Raw genomic sequence first — 24,463 nt, 5'->3', positions numbered from 1 at the left:
CCGAGGGCACTGGCCACTCCGGGTGTGGCCAATCCAGTCAAAATGCCCATTTTCATTACCAGTTTTAATAACCATGAATTTTGATACCCATATTGCCCCAAGTCGTATGGTTCGAATAATGTCCCCCCGGTAGAACCTTCCCGAGGGCACTGGCCACTCCGGGTGTGGCCAATATCCTATAAATGTGGTCCCAAGCCCATTGCCCCAAATCATTCTGGTCCGGTGACCGTCCTTACAATCTTCATAAGAACAGAATTCCTCCCAATTTAGTGCACAAACTGTGTCTTTCAATGTGTGCGTGTGTGTGTGAGCAATAAAATTACCACCGTGGATCCGCTTTTGTCGAAACCTCGTAAGGCACTGAATTTTTCTGAGACTATCTGTTAGCTTAAATAGTTCGCATGAAATGTGGCAACAGTGGTGCAACATTCTCGCGTGACAGTTCCACGAAAACAGGAGAGGAGGCAAAATTTGCACCATGTTGCCACATTTCATGCGAACTATTTAAGCTAACAGATAGCCTCAGAAAAATTCAGTGCCTTACGAGGTTTCGACAAATGCGGATCCACGGTGGTAATGTTATTGCTAACACACACACACGCACACATTGAAAGACACAGTTTGTGCACTAAATTGGGAGGAATTCTGTTCTTATGAAGATTGTAAGGACGGTCACCGGACCAGAATGATTTGGGGCAATGGGCTTGGGACCACATTTATAGGATATTGGCCACACCCGGTGGCCAGTGCCCTCGGAAGGTTCTACCGGGGGACATTATTCAAACCATACGACTTGGGGCAATATGGGTATCAAAATTCATGGTTATTAAAACTGGTAATGAAAATGGGCATTTTGACTGGATTGGCCACACCCGGAGTGGCCAGTGCCCTCGGGAAAGTTCTACCGGGGGGACATTAATCGAACCATACGACTTGGGGCAATATGGGTATCAAAATTCATGGTTTTTGAAACTGATAATGAAAATGGCCATTTTGACTGGATTGGCCACACCCGGAGTGGCAATTGCCCTGGGGAAGGTTCTTTTGGGGGGACATTAATCGAACCATACGACTTGGGGCAATATAGGTATCAAAATTCATGGTTTTTGAAACTGACTCGTGGACAATTGACCATACAAAAAAAGAAATTTGTATGGATCGTGGACAATCGCCATTACCCCCACCTAAAGTGTCCACGTGGTTTATGGATGGTCCCTACCCATATTGCCCCAAGTCGTATGGTTCGATTAATGTCTCCACGGTAGAACCTTCCCGGGGGCACTGGCCACTCCGGGTGTGGCCAATATCCTATAAATGTGGTCCCAAGCCCATTGCCCCAAATCATTCTGGTCCGGTGACCGTCCTTACAATCTTCATAAGAATAGAATTCCTCCCAATTTAGTGCACAAACTGTGTCTTTCAATGTGTGCGTGTGTGTGTGAGCAATAAAATTACCACCGTGGATCCGCTTTTGTCGAAACCTCGTAAGGCACTGAATTTTTCTGAGGCTATCCGTTAGCTTAAATAGTTCGCATGAAATGTGGCAACAGTGGTGCAACATTCTCGCGTGACAGTTCCACGAAAACAGGAGAGGATGCAAAATTTGCTAAGTGCTCTCAGCCAATCAGCAGCCGGTATTTTTCCTGCATTCATTTTTTATTTTCATCTTAACTTTTGAATACTTTAACAAAGTTTTATCAACTTTGTGAAATAGTCTACTTGCAATTCAAGACTTCCCCTTTCGTTTGGTGGATAAAGCATGCAGATTGCTTGAATTGGGTGGAAGCTATAAGCGTTTAAACAATTACACACATCGTTACACTTTCGCTTCGCGAAATTTTGGATTGACACCCGTAGACAGTGCCCTTTGGACAAAGTTTTTTGTCAAAACCATGAATTTTGATACGCATATTGCCCCAAGTCGTATGGTTCCGTAAATGTCCTCCCGGTAGAACCTTCCCTCAGGGCACTGGCCACTCCGGGTGTGGCCAATTCTGCCAAAATGGCCATTTTCATCACCAGTATCAAAAACCATGAATTTTGATACGCATATTGCCCCAAGACGTATGGTTCCGTAAATGTCCTCCCGGTAGAACCTTCCCTCAGGGCACTGGCCACTCCAGGTGTGGCCAATTTTGCCAAAATGGCCATTTTCATCACCAGTATCAAAAACCATGAATTTTGATACGCATATTGCCCCAAGTCGTATGGTTCCGTAAATTTCCTCCCGGTAGAACCTTCCCTCAGGGCAATGGCCACTCCGGGTGTGGCCAATCTTGCCAAAATGGCCATTTTCATTACCAGTATCAAAAACCATGAATTTTGATACCCATATTGGCCAAATTTGTATGGTTCCGTAAATGTCCTCCCGGTAGAACCTTCCCTCAGGGCAATGGGCACTCCGTGTGTGGCCAATTCTGCCAAAATGACCATTTTCATCACCAGTATCAAAAACCATGAATTTTGATACGCATATTGCCCCAAGTCGTATGGTTCCGTAAATGTCCTCCCGGTAGAACCTTCCCTCAGGGCACTGGCCACTCCGGGTGTGGCCAATTCTGCCAAAATGGCCATTTTCATCACCAGTATCAAAAACCATGAATTTTGATACGCATATTGCCCCAAGACGTATGGTTCCGTAAATGTCCTCCCGGTAGAACCTTCCCTCAGGGCACTGGCCACCCCGGGTGTGGCCAATTCTGCCAAAATGGCCATTTTCATCACCAGTATCAAAAACCATGAATTTTGATACGCATATTGCCCCAAGACGTATGGTTCCGTAAATGTCCTCCCGGTAGAACCTTCCCTCAGGGCACTGGCCACTCCGGGTGTGGCCAATTCTGCCAAAATGGCCATTTTCATCACCAGTATCAAAAACCATGAATTTTGATACGCATATTGCCCCAAGACGTATGGTTCCGTAAATGTCCTCCCGGTAGAACCTTCCCTCAGGGCAATGGCCACTCCGGGTGTGGTCAATCCTGCCAAAATGGCCATTTTCATTACCAGTATCAAAAACCATGAATTTTGATACCCATATTGCCCCAAGTCGTATGGTTCCGTAAATGTCCTCCCGGTAGAACCTTCCCTCAGGGCAATGGCCACTCCGGTTGTGGCCAATCCTGCCAAAATGGCCATTTTCATCACCAGTATCAAAAACCATGAATTTTGATACGCATATTGCCCCAAGTCGTATGGTTCCGTAAATATCCTCCCGGTAGAACCTTCCCTCAGGGCAATGGCCACTCCGGGTGTGGCCAATCCTGCCAAAATGGTCATTTTCATTACCAGTATCAAACACCATGAATTTTGATACCCATATTGCCCAAATTTGTATGGTTCCGTAAATGGCACAGGGCATTGGCCACTCCGGGTGTGGCCGATATCCTACCAATTTGTTCCCGATCATTTCAGTATTCCGGGGACCGTTCTGGCTACCGTCAATAACTTCTTGGACCTCCTCTCAAGTTCGTGCACCACCTGCGTGTGTGTGTGTGAGCAATAAAATTCCCAACGTAAGGTCCGTCTTTGATGAAAGTCTGATGGACACTAAATCCTCCAGAGGCTAACTTTTAGCTTAAATAGTTTTCACGGCATCTACGCAACAGAAACAGAATGTCACGCCGGGGGCTTGCGACGGTAACGCTACATTTTCGAAAAATTTTGCATTGACACCGCAGATAGAGCTTTAAGACAAAGTCCTTTGTCAAAAAGTGTCCACGTCTAGGTCCACGTGATTTGTGTATGGTTCCTAAACGAAATTCAAAGCTAGAGTTTTTTTTAAAGGTCCTATAAACTACACTCAAACCCCGATGATATGACACCAACTGTTGTCAAACGAACGGGGTCACTTTTTAGTGTGACACCCCTTTTACACGGAGTTCACACACACTACCAAACGCGTGCCATAGAGTTATCTAAGACCGAGCTCACGCACACTAGCACACCATTTGTTTTGCTGGCGGGTACAAAATTTAACCTCAATCTTTTTCGTGTACGTATACGCAATACATGCGCACGTAGATAACTCTATTCCCCTCGACCAAACGTTTGTTTTGATAGTGTGCGTGAGCGCCATGTAAAAAGTGACAGTTCGTAACCAGTGTTGCAAATGAGTGATAAAAAAGCTATCAATAGATTATCTCTGCACCAAAAATATCCGAGAGTATAGCGGCCGTCACTATAGCTTGTGTCTCGTGATTCTCAGCGATGTCATTCTCTCTCTATCACTCTTCCCCTTTTCCTCAACTATGCGCTCTCACTGGTGAATCTCTATCCAGATTTTTAAGCGAAAATGGCGTTCGAATGATGAACGCCCGAAATGTCAAAATCACGCAGTGGTGCCAACATTACGAAGAAAGTATGCCATGTATGACATCCACATTTTATTTTCTAATGTTGGTGCTACTGCGCGATTTTGACATCTGGGACGTTCAAACTTCAAACTTCAAAACTGCAATGAGAGACCGCGAGATGGCGATTAGGAGCCGACCACGCATGATGTCCCGTTAAACTGCGTTTGCGAAATTGGTTTTGTGGCGGCTTTTGTGGTTAAACGCTGTTGCGGTAGGATGATCGTGGAAGCGGGAATGAGATAGAAAAGGAAAATGTCAATCGCGAGTGGGTAAACACGAAAACGTGTTCGGCTCTGTTCGGCGCTGAGAGTTTCAATGAGGAGAGAAGAGCAGTTGTATTTGAAGCAGGAATTTTCAGGCAGGATAATTGTAGTTGCTGAGAGCTGATATATTGATATTTTAACAACCCTGTTCGTAACTTTTTATTTTGACTTTGTCAAACCAACGTGGTATGTACAAACTAAAAAGTGACCAACCGGGGGTTGAGTATAGTTTGAGTTTAACACGCAGAAAAATATTTTGTAGAATCAGCCTGTACGAGGTTTGATTCAACAACATTTTTGTTGAACATAATCAACGCCGATTTTCTAATCTAATCTAATCTAATCAGACCCTAGCGCAGCCAATCTTTCGAAGGGATCCTGGAGAGTGCCTTAGGTTAGATGACGCCTAGCCTTGTCATTTATTAACATTTGTAGTGCGCCATTGCATCGGAATGCATTGAAACAACACAAGCGTTAAAGCGGCCAGGCCTACTACGTAAAGCCGTATCGCAGAGATGACTCGTAATTGGGTTGAGTTTGAGCACGGAGTGTTCGAACAACAACACAATTCTGAATCGACAGGGGAGGAAGAAGCGTGGGGACACACCACCATACGCTCCGAGATTTGGTTGTATTCGTTGGGAGCACCATGCTAAGAAGGTTTGGTACTCCGGGACCCTCTAGGATGGGACATTGTATTTCCACGAATGCCCTGGACACTATTTGCCGTGGTTATAGCGCCACAACTCGCTCAACAGAACATAATCAACGCCGATTTTGCGTTGAAACAAACCTTGATTTTCTCAATTCCACAAAAATCTTTTGTTCTTTTGAAAAAGTTGATTTGACGTTTAGCGTTGATTAAACAGATCTTGATTTTCAAATCAACAAAACGTTTTGTTTTTTTTTTTTTCAAATATTGTCCGTTTCTTTCGAAGGTACACGCCGCAGACACTGTTGCCAACGTTTTTCTACACTTTTGGTGCAATAAAGAACATTTCCGGCAACAATGCCATGCAATTCGAAGAAGAAGATCAACAAAAACAAAACGCACAGTATGGGATTTGACAGCGCGCATTTGCCGAAAGTGCGGCGCGTCGTTTTGAGGCTGGTTTGCCGCGTGTCTTTTTCGGGAATACGCGCAATATGCCTTATTTTGCGCCTGATCTGCGTGAATAAAATTCAAATTCAAATAAAGGAAAAAATAACTCTAGACTCGGTCTTTATCCAGGCCAAAACAACTGGCATAAATTAATGAAAAGTGTCCTCCCCCTTTGCCACTTGAATTCGAATTCAGTACCAAAAGTTTGCAGATTTTTTTCAGAGCGGGACGGGATCACTGGTAGCTGTCAAACCGAAAGTAAATAATAATGTTGTTGCGTGTACAAAAATAGTGCAAAATTTTACGTTCCAGTTTTTAAAACCAAATTAGACCGTAAAAACTTATCGAAAGTTTGAGAATGTGCTGTAATACATTGAGTTATTATTTCTGCTAAACATTCCTTCCAACGAGAGTGGCAAAATGGAACGCCAAGACCTGGAAGCCGTCGTCAACTCCCAAAAAGAGCAACTTTCGCGCTACGAAAAACGCCTCAAAGGTACTTATAAATACTTAATTACAACAAAATTTGCAATAATTTAATTTACCTCCCAGACGTGGTCACCGCGTACAAGGGCCTTCTGAAGGAGAAAACAGCCCTCGAGTCCAGTTTGGCCGCGTTCACCGGCAGCGGAAAGGATGTCGCCACCGATTCGTCCGCAACTTCCGGCCAAGTGTCCTCCTCCTCTCAGCAACAGCAGTCGGTGGCTGGTGATGGCGGGGACGATGCCCTGCGGGAGCAGGTCGCAACGCTGATGAACTCGCTCGCGACGCTAACGGCGGAAAAGGGACGGATGGAGAGCTCGTTTAAAAGTGACCGGAAGCAGCTGCGGGACGTGATTGCGGAGAAGGAGGGCGCGATCCGGGACTTGGAGCAGCAGATTAAGGGTTTGAACTACACGATAAAGACGGATTTGGAGAACTGCAAGAGCAAGTTGAAACAGGACCGCGAGGAGGAATGTAACGGTCAGTTGGTGATGATTTGCGAGTTGCAGAAGCAGTTGCTGGACGAGCGACATTTGAACGAAACGCTGGAGATGCAGCTGCGTGATTTGAAGATTCAGTTTAACCAGAAACATTCCGACAGGCGGGTCAACGAGATGCCACAGGCGGAGTCCGAGAGGGTCCGGCAGCATTCGGAGCTGCTCGAGAGCTCGAAGAAGGAGAATGCGGCGTTGTCGTCGTTGTTGCATCAATTTCAGGGCGAAATTGAGAATCTTAAGCGTCAACACGCGGCTGCGATCCGCTCGGAACAGAAACGTGTCCTGGTGGCGGAGGACCGCAGCAAGAAGCTCGAGCAGGTGCACGAGGAACGGGTCGCCAACCTGGAAGCCCGGCTGGCCGAACTCAGCGAGGTCGTCGGCACGTACGACCGGCTTCGGCAGCAAGATCAGGACAGTATTTGCAAGTTGAAGGACAAGCTTTCGAAGATTGCGGTTGATAGTAGTGCAGGCGGGACGAGGCGGATCAGCCAGGAGAGCAACGTCGAGCGGATCGTGCAGGAGATCGGGTACATGAAGAACTTGCTGCTGGCGGAGAATGCGAAGCTGGAGAATCCGTTGGATTTGTCGAGTTTGTTCACGGTGCAAGTGGAGGAGAGTGTGGTATCGGCGCAGAGTACGAGTTTGGAGGATTTTAGGAGTTTGGAAAGGAATTTTGAAGCTTGCTTGAAGGAGAACGAGGTGTTGAAGGCAAACATTCAGATTCACAAGACTAACACGAAGACGCTGCAGGAGAAGATCAAAGTTCTGAACGCGAACATTGACGACCTGGAGGTGGAGTATAAAAACAAGCTAATCGAGCATAACAACGCGATCAAGACGGAGAAGGTTCGCACGCAGGAGCTGATCACGGCGCTCGAGTCCGACTTCAAGTCCAAACTGTCCCAGTTGGAGCAGCAGCTCAAGAAACAACGCGAACGATCACTTCAACTGCTCGAGGAAAAAGAGGAAGAGATCAAGTCCCTCCGGACGTCCTTCGACATTCTAATGCACGATTCCAGCGGCCAACAGCAGCAACATTCCAACGGTTCCGACCCGGACCACCTCGTCGACAACCTCCCAGTGGCCCTCTCGAAAAAGATCAACGCCCTCAACTCGGTCTTCAAAACGGACGCCAACTCGAACCCCGAAACGCATCACATCCTGCACTACGCCCACGAGTTGGCCCGCAAAGAGATCGAAATAACCGCCCTCAGGACCGCCAAAAACAACGCCGAAGCGGCGCTCCGCCAAGCCCTGCACGACAAGATCGCGTCCCAGGAGGAACTGCACGATCGGATCGCCCACCTGGACGAGCAAATCGATCGGCTCGAGCGCTGCAAGTCCCGCGAAGGCGCCAACCTGGAGTATCTGAAGAACGTGGTGTTGAGCTTCCTGACGTCGCAGGACGCCGACGGGAAGAAGCACATGATCAACGCGATCGCGGCCGTGTTGAAGTTTAGCGCGGCGGAGATGGCGTCGATTGTGACGGTGGATGGGGGGAAGCGGTAGACGCGGGACCAGGAGGAAATATTAACTGTGGACAGTGTCGTGTGAGTGTGACGAAGAGGTTTAAATTATAGCATGTTATGTCGTATGGAGTTGAGTTGATTACTTCGAAAAGCCTTTTGTCTACCAACATCACTTAAAGCTGCACAGTTTGATCGAAGCTTATCTGAGTTGAATGGAGAATTTGTAACCAATTGCATCACCCTATTCGATGTTAAGACCACAAACCTAGCTTACCATCCGAAGAGTAATTAATGCTATCAGAAGCATTCTAATTTAACCCTAAACTATTCCAAGAAGCGCAACACTTCGCACTAATCCACCGATCCTCGGTAACTCCTTGACTCCACTGCCACCTAGAGCAACCCACCTGATGGAATTCTTTCTTTCTTCTCCAACTCACTAAACACTCACAACGCCAGAGATTTGTGTGGATTTCAGCGTTTTAATGGTTTTAACTTATCGAATACATCCTTCACGCGCGCGCGTACACTCCGACACCACTTTTCTTTATTTTTACGCCAGCACAATCGTGGCCGCTTCCTTCTTCAGGGCGGCACGCTGCTTCGTCACGATCTGGGCCGCGATACGGTCCAAATCGCGCTGGCCCTGGCTCGTGAGCTTGCGGCCACCGTCGGCGTGCTTCTCGATCAGCTTGATCTGCTCGAGCGCCTGGACGGCCTTGCGGGCGACGCTACCGTCGGCACGGCAAAAGTGGGACGGCCGGACACCGTTGCGCTTGCGGCCACCGTAGATCCGGGTGATGGCACCGACGCCGGACGGGCTCTGGTGGTACAGGCGGCGCAGGATCGACGCACAGCGCACGTAGAACCAGTCCGGATCGCTCGGGGCCAGCTCCTTGTACTTGGCCGTCTTGATCAGGTCGATGTAGTCCGGGACCTTTAGCTTGCCGGACCTGAAAGGGCAAAACGAACCGTTAGTAAACAGAAGCATTCGCAAATTTTCGCCAAACTTACTTCTTGAGGAACAGGGCAACACCCTGGACAACCTTGTCCTGGTCGACGTCCTTGACGGTGATTCCTGGCATCTGTACGGGGAAGAGAACGAACCAAGCAGAAACAAATCCGTGGTCAGTTTTTGTTGTGTACAAAATTCGGTTCTAACCTCGACAAGCGCAACTTTTGGTGGACCGCACGAAAATCCCGCAAAAATCACTAAAATCACACAATTTTCCACCAATCACACGATCCCCACCCCAAACGGCGTCGATTCCACCAAAAGTTTACCTTGTCCGGGCGGATTTACGGGCAATTTTTGCCGAAAAACTACGCTTCTAAGTGTGAAAACCGTACCGTGCACTTGTGAGGGCAACCGGAAAAAGAGATGGAGAGAGCGCAAGATGGCGTGCGGTTGACGTTTCGCGTTTTAGGGGAGTGTTCTTTTATTATGTGACCAGCTGTCAAACCCATTTTGACAACATCCGGCGCGCATGGAAGCGCGGGTTTAGTAGAGGCTTGGATTATTAGGGTATTTTAACCATTTGTGGGCCCCCTAGTAGAGCCGACGAGCATTTTTCTCAATTTTTCAATATTTTAATCACTATTTCATACTATTTCATAACTTGTACAGATTACAGAGTAAAAGATGATCGAATTGTTCACCTAGCGCTCACATGTGTTCCAGGACCAAGTTGCCTGCGGGTATGGGGATCATACATACATACATACATACATACATATATTTTAATCACTATTTCATAACCTTTTTTCTAAACAATGAAATCTGAAGTCTTTTGAACAATGTTGACCGAGCTTGCACCTGCATTTTCCGTACACAGCTTGATAAGCACTACCAGGCTGAAAAGGATATACGTAACAGAAAGCTGCAGACAAAGTCCTCAGGAAGCGCTCGAATCTGCTCGTTCTGCAGAATTCTCCCAGCGGCCTTCTGTCCAAACAACTCGGCCGCGTTCAGATCTGATTTGACAATGACACCTTACAACAACTCCCGGAAAAACAAGCTGTGAACGGCCAGAATCACCCGGTGCACCAGCCGCACCTCGTCCTCTACGACCGAACAACAAGTGCCGAAAATTCGATTTTCCCACCATTAAAACACCTACGAAACTAAGCATTTCATTTACGAACTGTAATTCTTCGAAAAATAGGCAAAAACAAATTATTTATAAATTGAATTTCTAACAATAGGGTGCGACAAAAAGTGTTACATTTGCCCTATTTCAAACTTTTTTGGGGTAAACGATCCAAAAAGTGGGTACCAGGCTGGTTCCATAACAATAACGCTGCGTTTGTATTGGTTTGACAGTTCGTAGAAGCCCCCTGAGGGAGGAGAGGTTTTGACATTTTTATGTCCGCATCTGGGCCGCCGCCTATTTCGTCGGTCGTTGAGCCGACCGTCGTTTCCAACGACCGAGTCCAGTTAAAAACTGATCTTACAATATTTTTAAAATAAAAAAAAAATATTGATAAATTTCAAATTTAAATGCACACTCAAAATCAGAATAACCCTTAAAAGGGTACTTTCTATCCTTTTTTCAAGTTTACCCGTCGTCACCCTTTTGAAAGGGTACGAGGGCGAAACCCTTCAAAAGGGTACTGGCCCAGTACCCTTTAAAAGGATACTGGTCATGGAGCGGCGCGCTCACTAGCGACATCTATGAGTCAATTTTGTTTTGTTGAAACAGTGCTGCCATCTATTGTAATTTTTCATAATTTCTTTAAACATTAGATTTTATCAGGAAAAAGTTTTTTTATTGTTTTAAATTAATATTTACAGTTCAAAATAAAAAGTAATCCTCAGTAAATCACATGCTTTGAGTATTGCGCTGTTCGGTTTAAACCATGCACTCGCGATCACGACGTAATCGGCTCGCCGCGGGATGAACGTCGACTAGGACTTCATCCAATTCGAAGAGAATTTCGAACAGGTCCGTCCAACTGGCGCACCTTCGCGCTGACATTTTCCGCCGGCTGGGACATGTGGTCAATCATAATGGTTAGATGACGCACCTTGTGTGCTATCCGGCCGGATGTTGCACATTCAGCCATCCGGGAAACCGGCATATTTCTGCAATAAGAACGCCTGTAACCAAAATGACAAAAACAAAACCGACCAAAACAAACTTGATTGCAAGCGATTTTCGATGCCCCCTGTGTGCGGATGTCACAGTCTTCTACGACGGAATGGTGGTAGATGGACAAAATTGGCCAAAATCTGGAACAACACCGGTAAACTAAAAAAAACTTTAAAAAAACACGCACCACGCACGAGCACGATCCAAAACGTCAAACAGATTTAAGTACCGAATTTAGAAACTAGGGCGGCGCTAGTGGTACCTGTTGTAAAGAAAGTTACCCTTTTAAAAGGGTAACGCCAATGAGGTGAATCAAACGGATAGTTTTAACCCTTTTAAAAGGATAAAATGTACCCTTTTGCAAAGGGTAAACCTCGACTACCGTTTAAAAGGATACTTTTAACCCTTTCAACCGGTAACTTTATTTTTGAGTGGCACTGATAACTTTTGCTAGGCGTAAAAGTATTGTGGATTTAGCTCGTAGCTGGATTTTTTGGCATCTTCTCACGGTCATTGGAAACGGTCGTGGATAGACCTAGGGGTTCCCAGTTGGAGTGAAAAAATTCAATTTATAGAAAAATTATGGATTAAAATTTTGCTTTTTTATCACTTCTCCGACATCAGGAATAATTGTTTGAACATGCTCGCAATTTTTTTATTCGGTCGGAAAAATATTATTTTTCTTGAAAAAACTTTCATTTTTAATCACATGATCACCCCTAATTCTGGCTCGATGCCGCCATCATGCGACCGCGTGCTCCGTTTGTTTGTCAACAAAGTTGCAGCTGGATGGTGACCCGAAGTGAGGGGGGAAAGATTTTGACATTTTTATGCCCGCATCTGACCCGCCGCCTATTTCGTCGGTGACTGAGTCGCCGGCAGTGATGTCAACCATCGCGACGCTCATTTTTGGTTCGCGGCACATTTTTTATTTGTAGTGCTTTTCAGTTACGGAATTTGACAAAGTTGTGTATGAAGGACTTGTAGAACACACCAAATCGTACAACTTTGCTGAACATTGTGTTAATTTTTGATGAATACAAAAAAAGTTACAATCAAAAATGCGTTAGGCAAACAAAAGCATCGCGAACCATTGGTCCTGAGGTCTGAAATCTTCTTGTAACTTTTTGCGTATGAATTTTAAAGCTATACAATGTTCTGAAGAAATGTTGCTGTTGGTGAGTTCTACAAATGCTTCGATCACCATTTTGTCGAATTCCGTAACTGATGTGCCGCGAACCAAAAATGAGCGCCGCGATGGTTGACATCACTGGTCGCCGGTTGTTTCCAGTGACCGAGTCCAGCTAGGAACTGATCGTACAATTCGTCAATAGAGTGTAATATCAAAATCGATTTTCCAGCACAGCACTTTTTCAGAACCTTTTGGGGTCCTAAACAACTCCCCAAAATTTGGGACCGATTGGTTTAGTCCTCATATTGCGCAAAGCGATTTAATTTTCCATATACATTTGTATGGGGAAAACCATTTTTTTGAATTATGATATTTATCAAATCCACGTTACATGCTATACACTCAAACCCCGATGGTTTGACACCAACTGTTGTCAAACGAACGGGGTCACGTTTTAGTTTGACACCCCTTTTACACGGAGTTCACACACACTACTAAACGTTTGTTTTGATAGTGTGCGTGAGCGCCGTGTAAAAAGTGACAGTTCGTCACTTTTTAGTTTGACTTTGACCAACCAACGGGGTACAAACTAATGTACACGGCAGCTGATAAGTATGACATCGCAACGTTGAAGAGTCTGTGCCGGCGCCACATCATGGCCAAGCTCAGATGGAAGACCGCGGCGGACACGCTGGTGCTGGCGGACATGCACAACGACCACGAGATGAAGCAGGAAACGCTGCAGTTTCTCAGTGGTAGCGTCGCCGTCAACGTGACCAAAACGACTGGTTGGAAAACGATGGTCCAAACCCATCCTCACCTGGTCAAAGAAACGGTTTGGGCGCTGGCCGCAAAATTGCCACCCACTTAGGAAAAGGAGATCTCTGAAGTGAATCAAAAATAAACTCGAAATTCCCTTAAAATTAAAATTGATTTGCATTGGTTCGCGAATAGAAGTCCAACTTTGGCGGCGGTCCATACAAAAAATGGTACTGTCATCATCATCGAAAAACAAAAGGAAATCGTATCTCTCCGCTAGAAAATTAATCTTATTGACCAATTAACCCTTTCAGAAGGTCCTCGCACTGAAGACTGTTATCATACTCAACAGTTTCCACATTTTGCAGCTCAACCAGAACCGCTTTCTCCATCTCCACCAGAATCGGAGGCTTTTTGTACTAAAATAAGATTCAAAGTCGATTAAATTCAATTAAATCTCAAACGATTCTCAACGCAAACCCACCGACAGTATCAACGTCTGGCTCTGGTGCCGCACGGTCAAATCCTCCTGCCTGGGGGCAAAGCCGCACCGCTGAAACTCCGGCACCTCGATCTTTTTGTAGTACTTTTTGTTGGACGTCCGCACCGTAATCGTGCGCTGATCGCCCTCACAGCTGATCGTGTACGTGGACAGCGGGTAGGGCAGATTCCGGATGCGCCACTCGATGGCGTTCCGCGTGACACGTTTGGAGAGAAACGGTTCCGTTGAAGATTCTTGCACCAGGAAGCCACCGTCCGCGGCGCCACCGCCCTTCTTCAATCCCTGAGGGATGGGATCTCCCAACTCCACCGTCCAATCGTCCTTCCGCAGCAGGTCCGACCGGTTCTTCCAGGCTCGCCGCAGCACCACGCCCGTTTCGGTGCTGTACTCCTCCAGCATTTCGGCCCCGTCCGGGAAGTTGTAGTGCACCTTGCGGACCGTGCCCTGAATCGCGGAGGACTTGTCCGCGCCGCGAATCCGGCTCAACCAGGCCACGTAGGACATTCTGAGGGGATTTCTGGAACTTTACCAAATTTTACCGCACAACTGCAGTGAACTTTTCCAAACAAACTACCGGAACGGCCGGATTGCCATGGAGATCGGTTCTTTCGGCGAGAATCGCAGCTGATTTTGAAGCAAAACAAAACAAACTCTGCGCCGCCACCACGCGCGACGCACATGTTGTTTACTAGAGAACCTTAAAGAGAAGTGCCGTAGCTCACTGAGAGGCTTCCATTACTTGTCAAATTGTGAGAGCCTGAGCAACGCGCTCAAATCTGTACATGACTTTGTTAAAATTTTCGCCCCATGCTAATCCACCTCAATAAAGATATATTACCCATATTTCTCCAGGTTTTAATCAACGTGTTCGATAAATCAAAACAAACCTAAAGTGAGAGCAAGTAAATTTTAAAACAGTTTTCCGAGCCTTTTTTTTCCCAAAAAAATCGATGTTTACGTACGCTCAACTAGTTGCCACCGGTGGCGTTGAAGCGAAGGAAGAGTCTGCCGAAGATTGGCCACAAATCGATCCACCGATGGACCAGTGGCCACCACTGGTGCAGCAGGACAAAAAGTGTCTTGCGATGCGCGCATTTACCCCGGCCACCGGCGACAAGTTACAGATAAAACGGGGGGACATGATTACGATCTTGTCCATGGACCCGGGCAAGGAGTGGTGGACGGGCTTGTTAAACGGGAGAACCGGAACATTTCCGAAAAGCCATGTGCTGCTGGTGGAGTCTAAAGGTTCGTTTGTTATTTATTTTTTGTTTACAGGGCTCTAGTCGGGTAAAAGTTGGGAATTCACCTATAATTTGCAAAAAAAAAAAAACGGAAAAAATCGTTTTTTTTTTGCCAATGAGTCGGGAATTCCAAGAAAACAACGTACCGTCATCAGGGGTGACATTGGGTCTGGGGGGTGAGATTGGGTCATACAAATTGGTACGTTGAAAAACGTGACGTAACAAGCCATAATTTATTAGACCGACCCAATATTTCAACATTAGCCGGCGAAAGATGCATATCTTTCAAAGGTGCTCAATTATATAATTATTTTTGGAATAGATTTTTTGAATGAACCCACTGTTATTGAACACATCCTTAAATCCTTTGATTCTCTTGTTACATAGTAGACTATTTTGTTTTCCAATCTTTTTTTCATTCTTTTTTCACTTTTGCTCCCTTCTAAAACTCAGTTTAAAAAGTTAGTTTTCCGACACAATTATCTTTATTCTATAATTTTGCCTTTATCGCCATAATCTATGCACTTTTTTATATCATTTCAGATTTCTCTTGCCAGGATCAACCAAACTCCTTCACAGGTGGAAACCAATGGAGTTTGACGGGATATTTAAATGTTAATTGTAAACCCTAAAATTTATTGTAGGGGCAGGGGGGGGGGCAGAATGGACCAGGGGGGCAGAATGGGCCACCCTTGGTGTAGGGTTCAGCGCGGGGAGTGTACTGCTTTCTGGCAGCACTGCCATGAGGAGAGGAAGAATATGGAGAGGGAGAAGAGGAGCGACTGAGGGAACGGCGAAGGGAGTCATGAGAGAGCAGTTAGCAGCGACGGACGCGAAGTTAACAAGCGGGAAATAAACGTTGTGATCAAAGGCTGATTAAAGGTATTAATTCTGAAGAGTAGTCCGAACGGGTCCCTCACAATTCTGGCGACGAGGGTGAACTAAAGGTGAGCTAATTTGTTCGATTTTAAGAATGTTAGAACGGTTTTTCTGGTCGCTTGAGGTTTGCCAAGATGGCTGCCTCGGGCTGAAGATGCCGATTTCTTCACATAAAGGTGTGTTGGTGTGTTTTCAAAAGAAGGGGAGAGAGAGACGTAAATGTATTCGTTTTCTCTCCCTGGTGTAGACAGCAGACTCTGAGTGACGGAATGTCATTCCTTGGAGTGCGTTTAGTGATGCAATCAATTCAAAGCTCTGTTTTTATTTTATTGTTGACGTATGACTACAACGTTTTGACGTAGGATAAGAATTTGGTGTTTATTTTAAATAGTTTGATTCCTGATGCTTTTCAGGGAGTGGACAAAACGATTGTTCACGGGTAGAATGTCCCTGTAACAGTCGTTACAGGTGGTGGACATACGTTGTTCACGGGTAGAATGTCCCTGTAACAGTCGTTACAGGTGGTGGACATACGTTGTTCACGGGTAGAATGTCCCTGTAACAGTCGTTATAGGTGGTGGACATACGTTGTTCACGGGTAGAATGTCCCTGTAACAGTCGTTATAGGTGGTGGACTTAGTTGTTCACGGGTATAATGTCCCTGTAACATTAGTTACAGGTGGTGGACTTAAGTTGTCCACGGGTATAATGTCCCTGTAACAATCGTTACGGGTGGTGAATTGAAGTTCTTCACGGGTAGAATGTCCCTGTAGCTGTCATTACAGGTGGTGAACATATTGTTGTTCACGGGTAGATGTCCTTGTAATATTTTACAAGTGGTGACAACAATTTGTTGTTCACGGGTGTTTCTGTGACGGGTGTTACAGATGTTCGTTCGTAGACATTTAGAATGTCGAATTTTTATTGAATTAGCAAAAGCTGTTGTAATACAAGTGAATTTAAAACGATCATTAATCGGAGTTATTGTGTTTTTCCAGATGGAGGACGCTCGGCCGGTACCACAGTTTCGCTGTGAGGAGATCGAGAAGAACCGTTTGTACAACGAGTGGAAAATTTGGAAAAGAGCTCTCGAGTGTTATTTTGATGCGTACGACATTAAGGATCAAAAGAAGATGCGGGCTAAGCTTCTTCATCTTGGAGGACCACAACTACAGCGCGTATTCGAAAACCTACCCGATCGTGAGAATTTTCCGGTGGTATCCACCAAAAAGAAGAAATGGTACACCGTCGCAATAAACGCTCTCGACGGTTTCTTTCAACCGTGTCGTCAAGACTGTTTGGAGCGGCACAAGCTAAGACAACTGAGACAAAAAGAGGGCGAAAGGTTTGCAGATTTTCTGCTGCGGTTGCGCCAGCAGGTGGCTGACTGCGGGTTCGAGAAGTACGCTCCGGAAACAAAGAATGTTCTCGTGGAGATCTTCTTGATTGATGTCATCGTCGAGGGTTGCACATCGCCTGAGTTGCGTCGACGGATTCTCCAGCAAGATCGTACGCTGTCCGAAATTGAAACGCTCGGAGTTGCGTTGGAAGGTGCTGAGCTGCAGGTTAAGGACTTTAATGCTAAGCCTGTGGAACCCGTCACGGAGCAGAAGGCGTTCAAAGTCACAGTTAGGCCAAAGCCCTTTCAACCGGCCTACCACAACAGCGGGAACTTTGCACGCAACAAAGCATCTCCATACCCTCAACGGGTTATCCGGTGTTTCAGTTGCGGAAGACCCGACCACCTGTCCACTGACCGAAACTGCCCGGCGAGGAACATTCGGTGCCGCAAATGTAAACAGATGGGACATTACGAACCCTACTGTCGTCAGCGAGAGAAGAAGTTCATCAGGCGACAGGATACCCACCAGGATACTGCATCATCTCGGAAGGTGCACCTGGTCGAAGAAACGAAGGTCAAAGCGGAAGCGGAACAACACAACGGCTCAACGAAGACTTATTACACGTTCTTCTCCGGGAACGAAACGAACGTTGTGCTTTGCACCGTTGGCGGTGTTGAACTCGACCTGCTCGTTGACTCCGGGTCGGATGTTAACCTGATTCCAGATACCGTATGGGAGTCCTTGAAGCAAAAGTCGGTGGAAGTTCGTCAGTGTGTGAAAGGATGCACGAAGGTGTTGAAAGCTTACGCGAGCAACTCCCCGTTGGCAATTCTCGGTTCATTTGTTGCTGAGGTGAAGGTTGGACAACGAGCAGTACAAGCGGAGTTCCATGTTGTTGCTGGAGGTCAGCGATCTCTTCTGGGTGATCGCACATCGAAGGAGCTGAGGATTTTGAGAATCGGAGTCGATGTTTGCAGCGTGGCCAGCGCCATGGAACCGTTCACCAAGATCAAGGACGTGCAAGTTCAGATCTTGATGAACCCGGAGGTGAAACCAGTTTGTCAACCCATCCGTCGAGTCCCAATCCCACTTGAAGACGCAGTTAACAAAAAGTTGGACCAGCTTCTAGCGAAAGATATAATCGAAGTCAAACACGGTCCTGCGCCTTGGGTTTCTCCGTTGGTAGTGGTGGGAAAAAGTAACGGAGAACCGAGAATTTGCCTCGATTTGCGTCGCGTCAATGAAGCGGTGCTCCGCGAGAGACATCCGATGCCGGTCGTAGATGACTACTTGGCACGGTTGGGAAAAGGGAAGTACTGGACGAAACTGGACATTAAGGATGCGTTCCTGCAGGTCGAGCTGGCCCCGGAGTCACGCGACATCACCGTGTTCATTACGAACAAGGGGTTATTTCGTTTCAAACGTCTCACATTTGGCCTAGTGAATGCCCCGGAGTGTTTTCAAAAGGTCATGGATCAAATTCTTGTCGGCTGCGAAGGGGCGTTCTGGTACCTGGACGATGTCATAATCGAAGGCAGTCGTCGTGAAGAACTCGAAGAACGTGTTGCAAAGGTAATGTGACTTTGTGTGCTAGTCGCGTTTCTTGAAATGACTGTATCAACCTAACAGGACAAATAAACGATGAATTTCTATTATTTTGTTTCATTAGGTCCTTAGGCGATTCAAGGAACGAAACGTTGAGTTGAACTGGGACAAATGCGAGTTTGGGTTGACAGAAATCGAGTTCTTGGGACATCGTATAACTGCTGACGGTATCGTGCCTACCAACGACAAGGTGAAGGCCATAAAATCATTCCGGCGGCCGGAAAACGAAGCCGAAGTTCGGAGTTTTTTGGGCCTGGCCAACTACCTTAACAAGTTTATACCCGATCTGGCCACATTGGACGAACCGCTGCGCATGCTAACACGGAAGGACAGCAAATTTGTGTGGTCGGTGGTGCACCAAACGGCATTCGACCGCATCAAGGATGCAATTGCGGACGTAATGAAACTGGGATTCTTCAACAAAGACCAAAGAACGACGGTGATGGCTGACGCAAGTCCAATAGGGCTGGGCGCTCTGTTGATTCAAACTGACGATGCTGGCAACAGCAGAGTAGTTACCTGTGCTTCGAAGTCCTTGACCGATACGGAACGGAGATACTGCCAGACCGAGAAGGAGGCTTTGTCTCTTGTTTGGGCTGTCGAAAGGTTCCAGATGTACTTGTATGGAAGACGTTTCGATATTCTGACGGATTGCAAGGCGTTAGTGTATCTGTTTACGGAACGATCGCGACCGTGTGCTAGAATAGAGCGCTGGGTACTCCGTCTTCAAGCCTTTGAATATCTGGTCAGCCATATTGCCGGAAACAGGAACTTAGCAGACGTGTTGTCACGGTTGAGTACAATAGTGCCGGTTCCGTTTGACATCAGGGAGGAGTTGTTCGTTCGGCAGATTTCGTTGTCAGCCGCCACTGCTGTTGCTTTACGCTGGGAAGAAATCACGAAAGCATCGCTGGAGGACCCGGAGATTCAGGATGTTCTGGAGTGCATTGACAATGGCAACATCTACCAGATGCCAATAGCATACCGTGTTGTCGCAAATGAGTTATGCCGATTTGGAGACGTACTGCTGCGTACGGACAGGATTGTTGTTCCGACTGCGCTTCGGGAAAGAGTTGTCTGCATCGCTCATGAAGGACATTTGGGCATTCGAACTATGAAAGCTCATCTCCGGAGTGCGGCGTGGTGGCCCAAGATGGATATGGCTGTTGAGTCATACGTGAAGAGATGTCGAGATTGTCTTCTCGTTTCCTCTCCTGATCCACCCGAACCTATGGTCAGGAAGGAGTTGCCAAGCGGACCTTGGGAGGACATCGCTATCGACTTCCTCGGACCCCTGCCCAACAAGGAGACATTGTTGGTGGTCGTTGACTATTACAGTCGATACGTTGAAGTCTGTGAAATGAAGTCTACCACCGCGAAGGAAACCATCGCACAGTTGAGTAAGATTTTCTGTCGGTTTGGTGTGCCCAATACCATGCGAGCCGATAATGGTCCTCAATTGAACGCATCTTGTGAGGAGTTCACCAATTTTTGTGGTGAGGTCGGGGTAAGGTTGGTCAACACTATACCATACTGGCCACAGCATAATGGTGAGATAGAGCGACAGAACCGGTCATTCCTAAAACGAATGAAAATCGCTCATGAGGCGGGTCGCGATTGGAGAATGGAGCTTAACAAATATATTCTCTCGTACCACGCCACACCTCATCCAACCACTGGGCGTTCTCCAGCCGAGCTCATGTTTGGTCGTAAGATCCGTTCTAAGTTGCCACAGCTGCCACGTGAAGCGAGCTTTGATGAGGAGGTACGCGATCATGATAAGCTGCAGAAGGAGAAAGGTAGAGTTTATGCAGATACGAAGCGTAAGGCGCGCACGAGTGAAATTGAGGTTGGGGACCGAGTTTTGGCAAAACGGATGCGTAAGGACAACAAACTATCTTCAGATTTTGGGCCGGAAGAATTTGAAGTTATCCGGAAGAGTGGCGCAGATGTGACGGTGAGTTCAGCGCAGGATGGTGTGCAATACCGCAGGAATGTCCGACATCTCAAGAGAATCCTTAAAGGAAGCGAGGATCAAACATTCCATCCAGCGAGCGGTGACGAAGGTCAAGATGAATCCGGATCGACAGAGTACCCAATCAACCATGAGGAGCAGAACACGTCGTTCGAGCAGGCTGCCAGTTCGAAACGGGCAAGAAGAGAACCGACGAAGTTCCGGGACTATGTGGCTCATTGAGCTTTTCAAATTTTAAACAAGGGGAGATTGTAGGGTTCAGCGCGGGGAGTGTACTGCTTTCTGGCAGCACTGCCATGAGGAGAGGAAGAATATGGAGAGGGAGAAGAGGAGCGACTGAGGGAACGGCGAAGGGAGTCATGAGAGAGCAGTTAGCAGCGACGGACGCGAAGTTAACAAGCGGGAAATAAACGTTGTGATCAAAGGCTGATTAAAGGTATTAATTCTGAAGAGTAGTCCGAACGGGTCCCTCACACTTGGTTTTGGGCTTTAGAATGGATTTAGACCAATTGTAAGGCAAGGGTCTTATAAAGGACGTCAAATAACTCCACCATACCGAAAACGACGTTTGAATTCATTGTATTTTTCGAATTATGAGCAAAAATGTAAATTTATTGACAAAAGCACGCAAATGTTGTTTATTTCGAGGTTCTTAAATAAGCTTTCTGAAAAGTTGGATTGTTTGAAAAAGTTTGCTCAATGCTTATAACGTTACTAGATGCTAGTACCAAGGTATACAAACAACAACGGAACTTTAAATTCATGTAGAGACTTGGTGGTGGAAGTGTTAAATTAAAATCCACTTGGGGGCAGAATGGACCACCCTTATCCTGCCTTATAAAAATAATCAAAAGTTATGAAATTTTGGTTAAATGGATTATGTCGCTCCTGGTATGTTAACAAATCATTCTATCATTCTAGGTTTTTGGTGCTACTGCTTTGGTGGTTTTTCTTACCGAATAAAAAATCAATCAATCAATCAATCAATTGTTTTTGGGCCAAGATATTTTTTCCCCCAGTGCGGGCCGAATGTTTACGCTGTCCGCTTTGTAAGCGGATGATTCTGGGTTCGATTCCCATCTGCTGCAACCTTCCATCGGATGAGGAAGTAAAATGTCGGTCCCGGCCTTGGTTGTTAGGCCGTTAAGTCTTTCCAGGTGTAGGAGTCGTCTCCATGCCATAAGTACAAACAACACACCAAACCAAGCCTACTCCGGTGGAATCGCTGGCGGCGGTTGGACTCGCAATCCGAAGGTCGTCAGTTCAAACACTGGGGTGGAAGGTTCCTTGGAGTAGAAAGAGGTTTGGGTGCTCTCCCCATTCAAGCCTTCGGACTCCTAGGTTCGAGCAGAAACTTGCAATAGAGACCACAAAAGACCCGGGGGTCGTTAATGTGGATGGTTTGATTTTTCCCCCGCATTATTGTACCTAAATTTAACCAATTACTATTTTTACGCTAAGAAAACTGCTCTGGGCGTTAGAGGTTTAAAGATCAAATAAAGTTTATTAAAAGGCAAGATTTACTGCTTTTGAAACTTAATTCTAGAGTTTTTTTTAGCGATCCTATAAGCTATTGTGTTTCATACGTTTAAAGCTTTTAAGAAAAAAAACTTTAGATTTGTAGGTGAATAAAATATGCGAATACATTCATCCTTGCCCTGATAAAAAGTCTAACTAACAGGATATCGTTGCCAAATAAAATTACTATTACAATTACTAAAAAATGCATTTCGTCGCTAACTAATGAACAAAAATTCTAGAGTAAGTATAAAAACATGTACATGTACGTACATGTACACAAATCTCGTTTAGATAAACGTAATTTTCATCCGCGTCTAGTTGTCCTGCCAGCTCTTACTCCTCGATGCAGGCGTAGGGGCAGGGGGGCAGAATGGACCATGGGGGCAGAACGGGCCACCCTTGGTTTTTGGCTTTGGAATGGATTTAGACCAACTGTAAGGCAAGGGTCTTATAAAGGACGTTAAATAGCATCGCCATACCGAAAACGACGTTTGAATTCATTGTATTTTTCGAATTATAAGCAAAAATTTAAATTAGTGACAAAACCACGCAAATGTTGTTTATTTCGAGGTTCTGAAATAAGCTTTCTGAAAAGTTGGATTGTTTGAAAAAGTTTGCTCAATGCTTATAACGTTACTAGATGCTACTACCAAGGTATACAAACAACAACGGAACCTTAAAAAACATTTAGAGGCTTGGTGGTGGAAGTGTTAAATTAAAATCCACTTGGGGGCAGAATGGACCACCCTTTTCCTGCCTTATAAAAACAATCAAAAGTTAAAAAATTTGAGCTAAATGGATTATTTCACTCCTGGTAGCATCACAAATCACGTTTAATGCAACAAAAGTTAATTTTGCAAATTTATAATTGGTTTGAAATATTAATCCTTTGGGAAGTTGTGCCATTAAACTTTTGCTAATTATAATCATTACACAGGGCAACAAAAATGTTTGGCTAAATGATAGCTGAAATACTCACTACATTTCGTTGGTATGGTTCAAGTTTCTAAACGTTTTAAAACAAAAAAAAAAAAACAATTTTATTATTAATGCAATGCTACAAACTTGCCACGTCACATAATTGTTTTTCTTTTATTTGTATTCAGAAAGAATCAATTCAGAACTGGAACATGTGCGCATCATTTTTAAATTTGTCACTTATAGGTGATTTAAAATCTATAGACCTTTTTAAACATATCAATTTGCGATTTGCGAAGCAATATCATCAAATTATTGTTGGGGTTGGGAACCAAATAGACCAAATTAAGCAGTCTACAAACAAATATTGGCATAAACTTAATGCTTATCAAAACAATCTTTTGTACATTGTCACCCCTTGGCTCAAAGTTACCCCATTTTAGTTATAAATAATGCACTTAAGTCACTTAACTAAGGCTTAATCCGGCTAAGTCAGCTCCGTGAATCGTTTTATATCATTCTACTACATGTAAGTACAATTTAAAACCATGACCAGTAACGTTTTAGAGTTAAAACATTGATACTTTGAAATTTTCCTATGCATTTTACATGCGATTTCCCCTTAATTTCAACTAAAAATACTAAAACTGACCGTATTCGAAATTTCTGCCGGCAAATATTTTGAAACTTGGCTCAGAGGTGCAGAATGGTCCCAGAAACCATGTCCAATCATTGGTTTGGGTGGAAATTTTTTCTGCATAATAACGGTCTGTGGGGGTCCCGTGAGTATACAACATAGAAGGGAACATTCCAAAGCTTAAGCCTACTACACTGGATTCATAAATTTTTATGTTTTTCTATGGTTTTTGGTGCATTTCCCTTAGGCGGTCCATTCTGCCCCCCCCCCCCCCTGCCCCTACTCGTATTCTTGAAGCCAGCTTGTAGCCTTTTGTCGTGCAGCGCTTCATCACGTCCGAGATCTTGACCGTCTTGATCGCACCGACCAACTTCCGCATCAGCGCAAAGATCTTGTCCGACGTGTTAAGGACGCTGTGAATAAAGAAAGATTTGTTGGTACGGGCGTAATTGGAGTCATTTATAAAGTAACTTACTGAGTGGTCTTTTCTGCTCGGTTTGGTACAGCGAGTCCTTGGATATTTCCAACAGACGGACATGTCATCCTTGTCGACTTCGTCGGCCAGACTGAGCCGGGTAAGGGCGGTCAAGAGGCGCAGAATTCTCAGCAAGTTTCGGTCCGAGGTGAAGGTCATGCCGCGGTGGTTGTGTCTACGTACACATTGACAATGTTCTCGGATAGTTCCGG

At 45.6% G+C, this 24,463-nt stretch overlaps 4 protein-coding genes and 1 long non-coding RNA gene across 8 annotated transcripts; 2 read left to right on the top strand and 3 right to left on the bottom strand.

The window, feature by feature from the left end:
• Window positions 1–5,970: 5,970 nt before the first annotated feature.
• On the top strand, window positions 5,971–8,294 carry LOC6035961 (GRIP and coiled-coil domain-containing protein 1). The gene is made up of 2 exons (XM_001846017.2): window positions 5,971–6,216; window positions 6,273–8,294. Exons 1-2 carry the CDS (start codon window positions 6,141–6,143, stop codon window positions 8,207–8,209), a joined length of 2,013 nt encoding a protein of 670 aa, XP_001846069.1. The 5' UTR covers window positions 5,971–6,140; the 3' UTR covers window positions 8,210–8,294.
• Window positions 8,295–8,631: 337 nt separating this feature from the next.
• Window positions 8,632–9,613, bottom strand: LOC6035960 (40S ribosomal protein S19a). 2 transcript variants are annotated; one of them, XM_001846016.2, is made up of 3 exons: window positions 9,520–9,613; window positions 9,184–9,254; window positions 8,632–9,122 (listed from the first exon to the last, which is right to left on the bottom strand). In XM_001846016.2, the coding sequence occupies exons 2-3, from the start codon at window positions 9,252–9,254 to the stop codon at window positions 8,723–8,725; spliced, it is 471 nt and encodes a 156-aa protein (XP_001846068.1). In that variant the 5' UTR covers window positions 9,520–9,613; the 3' UTR covers window positions 8,632–8,722. The 2 variants fall into 2 exon arrangements, with proteins under 2 accessions (XP_001846068.1, XP_038108164.1); XM_038252236.1 differs by having other exon boundaries at window positions 9,454–9,530.
• A 1,303-nt stretch (window positions 9,614–10,916) lies between these two features.
• On the bottom strand, window positions 10,917–11,520 carry LOC119767408. The gene is made up of 2 exons (XR_005277499.1): window positions 11,311–11,520; window positions 10,917–11,254 (listed from the first exon to the last, which is right to left on the bottom strand). It is a non-coding gene; the product is annotated as an uncharacterized LOC119767408 (long non-coding RNA).
• A 1,904-nt stretch (window positions 11,521–13,424) lies between these two features.
• On the bottom strand, window positions 13,425–14,339 carry LOC6035958 (protein DPCD). 3 transcript variants are annotated; one of them, XM_038257951.1, is made up of 3 exons: window positions 14,229–14,339; window positions 13,637–14,177; window positions 13,425–13,571 (listed from the first exon to the last, which is right to left on the bottom strand). In XM_038257951.1, exons 1-3 carry the CDS (start codon window positions 14,246–14,248, stop codon window positions 13,443–13,445), a joined length of 690 nt encoding a protein of 229 aa, XP_038113879.1. In that variant the 5' UTR covers window positions 14,249–14,339; the 3' UTR covers window positions 13,425–13,442. The 3 variants fall into 3 exon arrangements, with proteins under 3 accessions (XP_038113879.1, XP_038113880.1, XP_001846066.1); XM_038257952.1 differs by having other exon boundaries at window positions 13,637–14,159; window positions 14,212–14,337; XM_001846014.2 differs by having other exon boundaries at window positions 13,637–14,338.
• A 1,263-nt stretch (window positions 14,340–15,602) lies between these two features.
• Window positions 15,603–21,135, top strand: LOC119767931 (uncharacterized protein K02A2.6-like). Its single transcript, XM_038257953.1, has 3 exons — window positions 15,603–15,845; window positions 16,776–18,692; window positions 18,790–21,135. The coding sequence occupies exons 2-3, from the start codon at window positions 16,776–16,778 to the stop codon at window positions 20,920–20,922; spliced, it is 4,050 nt and encodes a 1,349-aa protein (XP_038113881.1). The 5' UTR covers window positions 15,603–15,845; the 3' UTR covers window positions 20,923–21,135.
• Window positions 21,136–24,463: the final 3,328 nt, after the last annotated feature.

The sequence above is a fragment of the Culex quinquefasciatus genome, chromosome 2, assembly GCF_015732765.1.
Source record: "Culex quinquefasciatus strain JHB chromosome 2, VPISU_Cqui_1.0_pri_paternal, whole genome shotgun sequence".
NCBI classification, from domain to species: Eukaryota; Metazoa; Arthropoda; class Insecta; order Diptera; family Culicidae; genus Culex; species Culex quinquefasciatus.
The sequence above is the reverse complement of the archived record's forward strand: the minus strand, read 5'-3'. Positions and strand labels throughout refer to the sequence as shown.

Excerpts from the sequence above, each read along its gene's own strand:
- LOC6035961 (XM_001846017.2), top strand. The coding sequence starts at position 6,141 with ATGGAACGCCAAGACCTGGAAGCCGTCGTCAACTCCCAAAAAGAGCAA. Across the intron at positions 6,217-6,272 it reads CTACGAAAAACGCCTCAAAG|ACGTGGTCACCGCGTACAAG; the intron begins GTACTTATAAAT and ends TTTACCTCCCAG.
- LOC6035960 (XM_001846016.2), bottom strand. The coding sequence starts at position 9,254 with ATGCCAGGAATCACCGTCAAGGACGTCGACCAGGACAAGGTTGTCCAG. Across the intron at positions 9,123-9,183 it reads GTTGCCCTGTTCCTCAAGAA|GTCCGGCAAGCTAAAGGTCC; the intron begins GTAAGTTTGGCG and ends TTGCCCTTTCAG.
- LOC6035958 (XM_038257951.1), bottom strand. The coding sequence starts at position 14,248 with ATGGCAATCCGGCCGTTCCG. Across the intron at positions 14,178-14,228 it reads ATGGCAATCCGGCCGTTCCG|TTCCAGAAATCCCCTCAGAA; the intron begins GTAGTTTGTTTG and ends AATTTGGTAAAG. Across the intron at positions 13,572-13,636 it reads GCCAGACGTTGATACTGTCG|TACAAAAAGCCTCCGATTCT; the intron begins GTGGGTTTGCGT and ends ATCTTATTTTAG.
- LOC119767931 (XM_038257953.1), top strand. The coding sequence starts at position 16,776 with ATGGAGGACGCTCGGCCGGTACCACAGTTTCGCTGTGAGGAGATCGAG. Across the intron at positions 18,693-18,789 it reads TCGAAGAACGTGTTGCAAAG|GTCCTTAGGCGATTCAAGGA; the intron begins GTAATGTGACTT and ends TTGTTTCATTAG.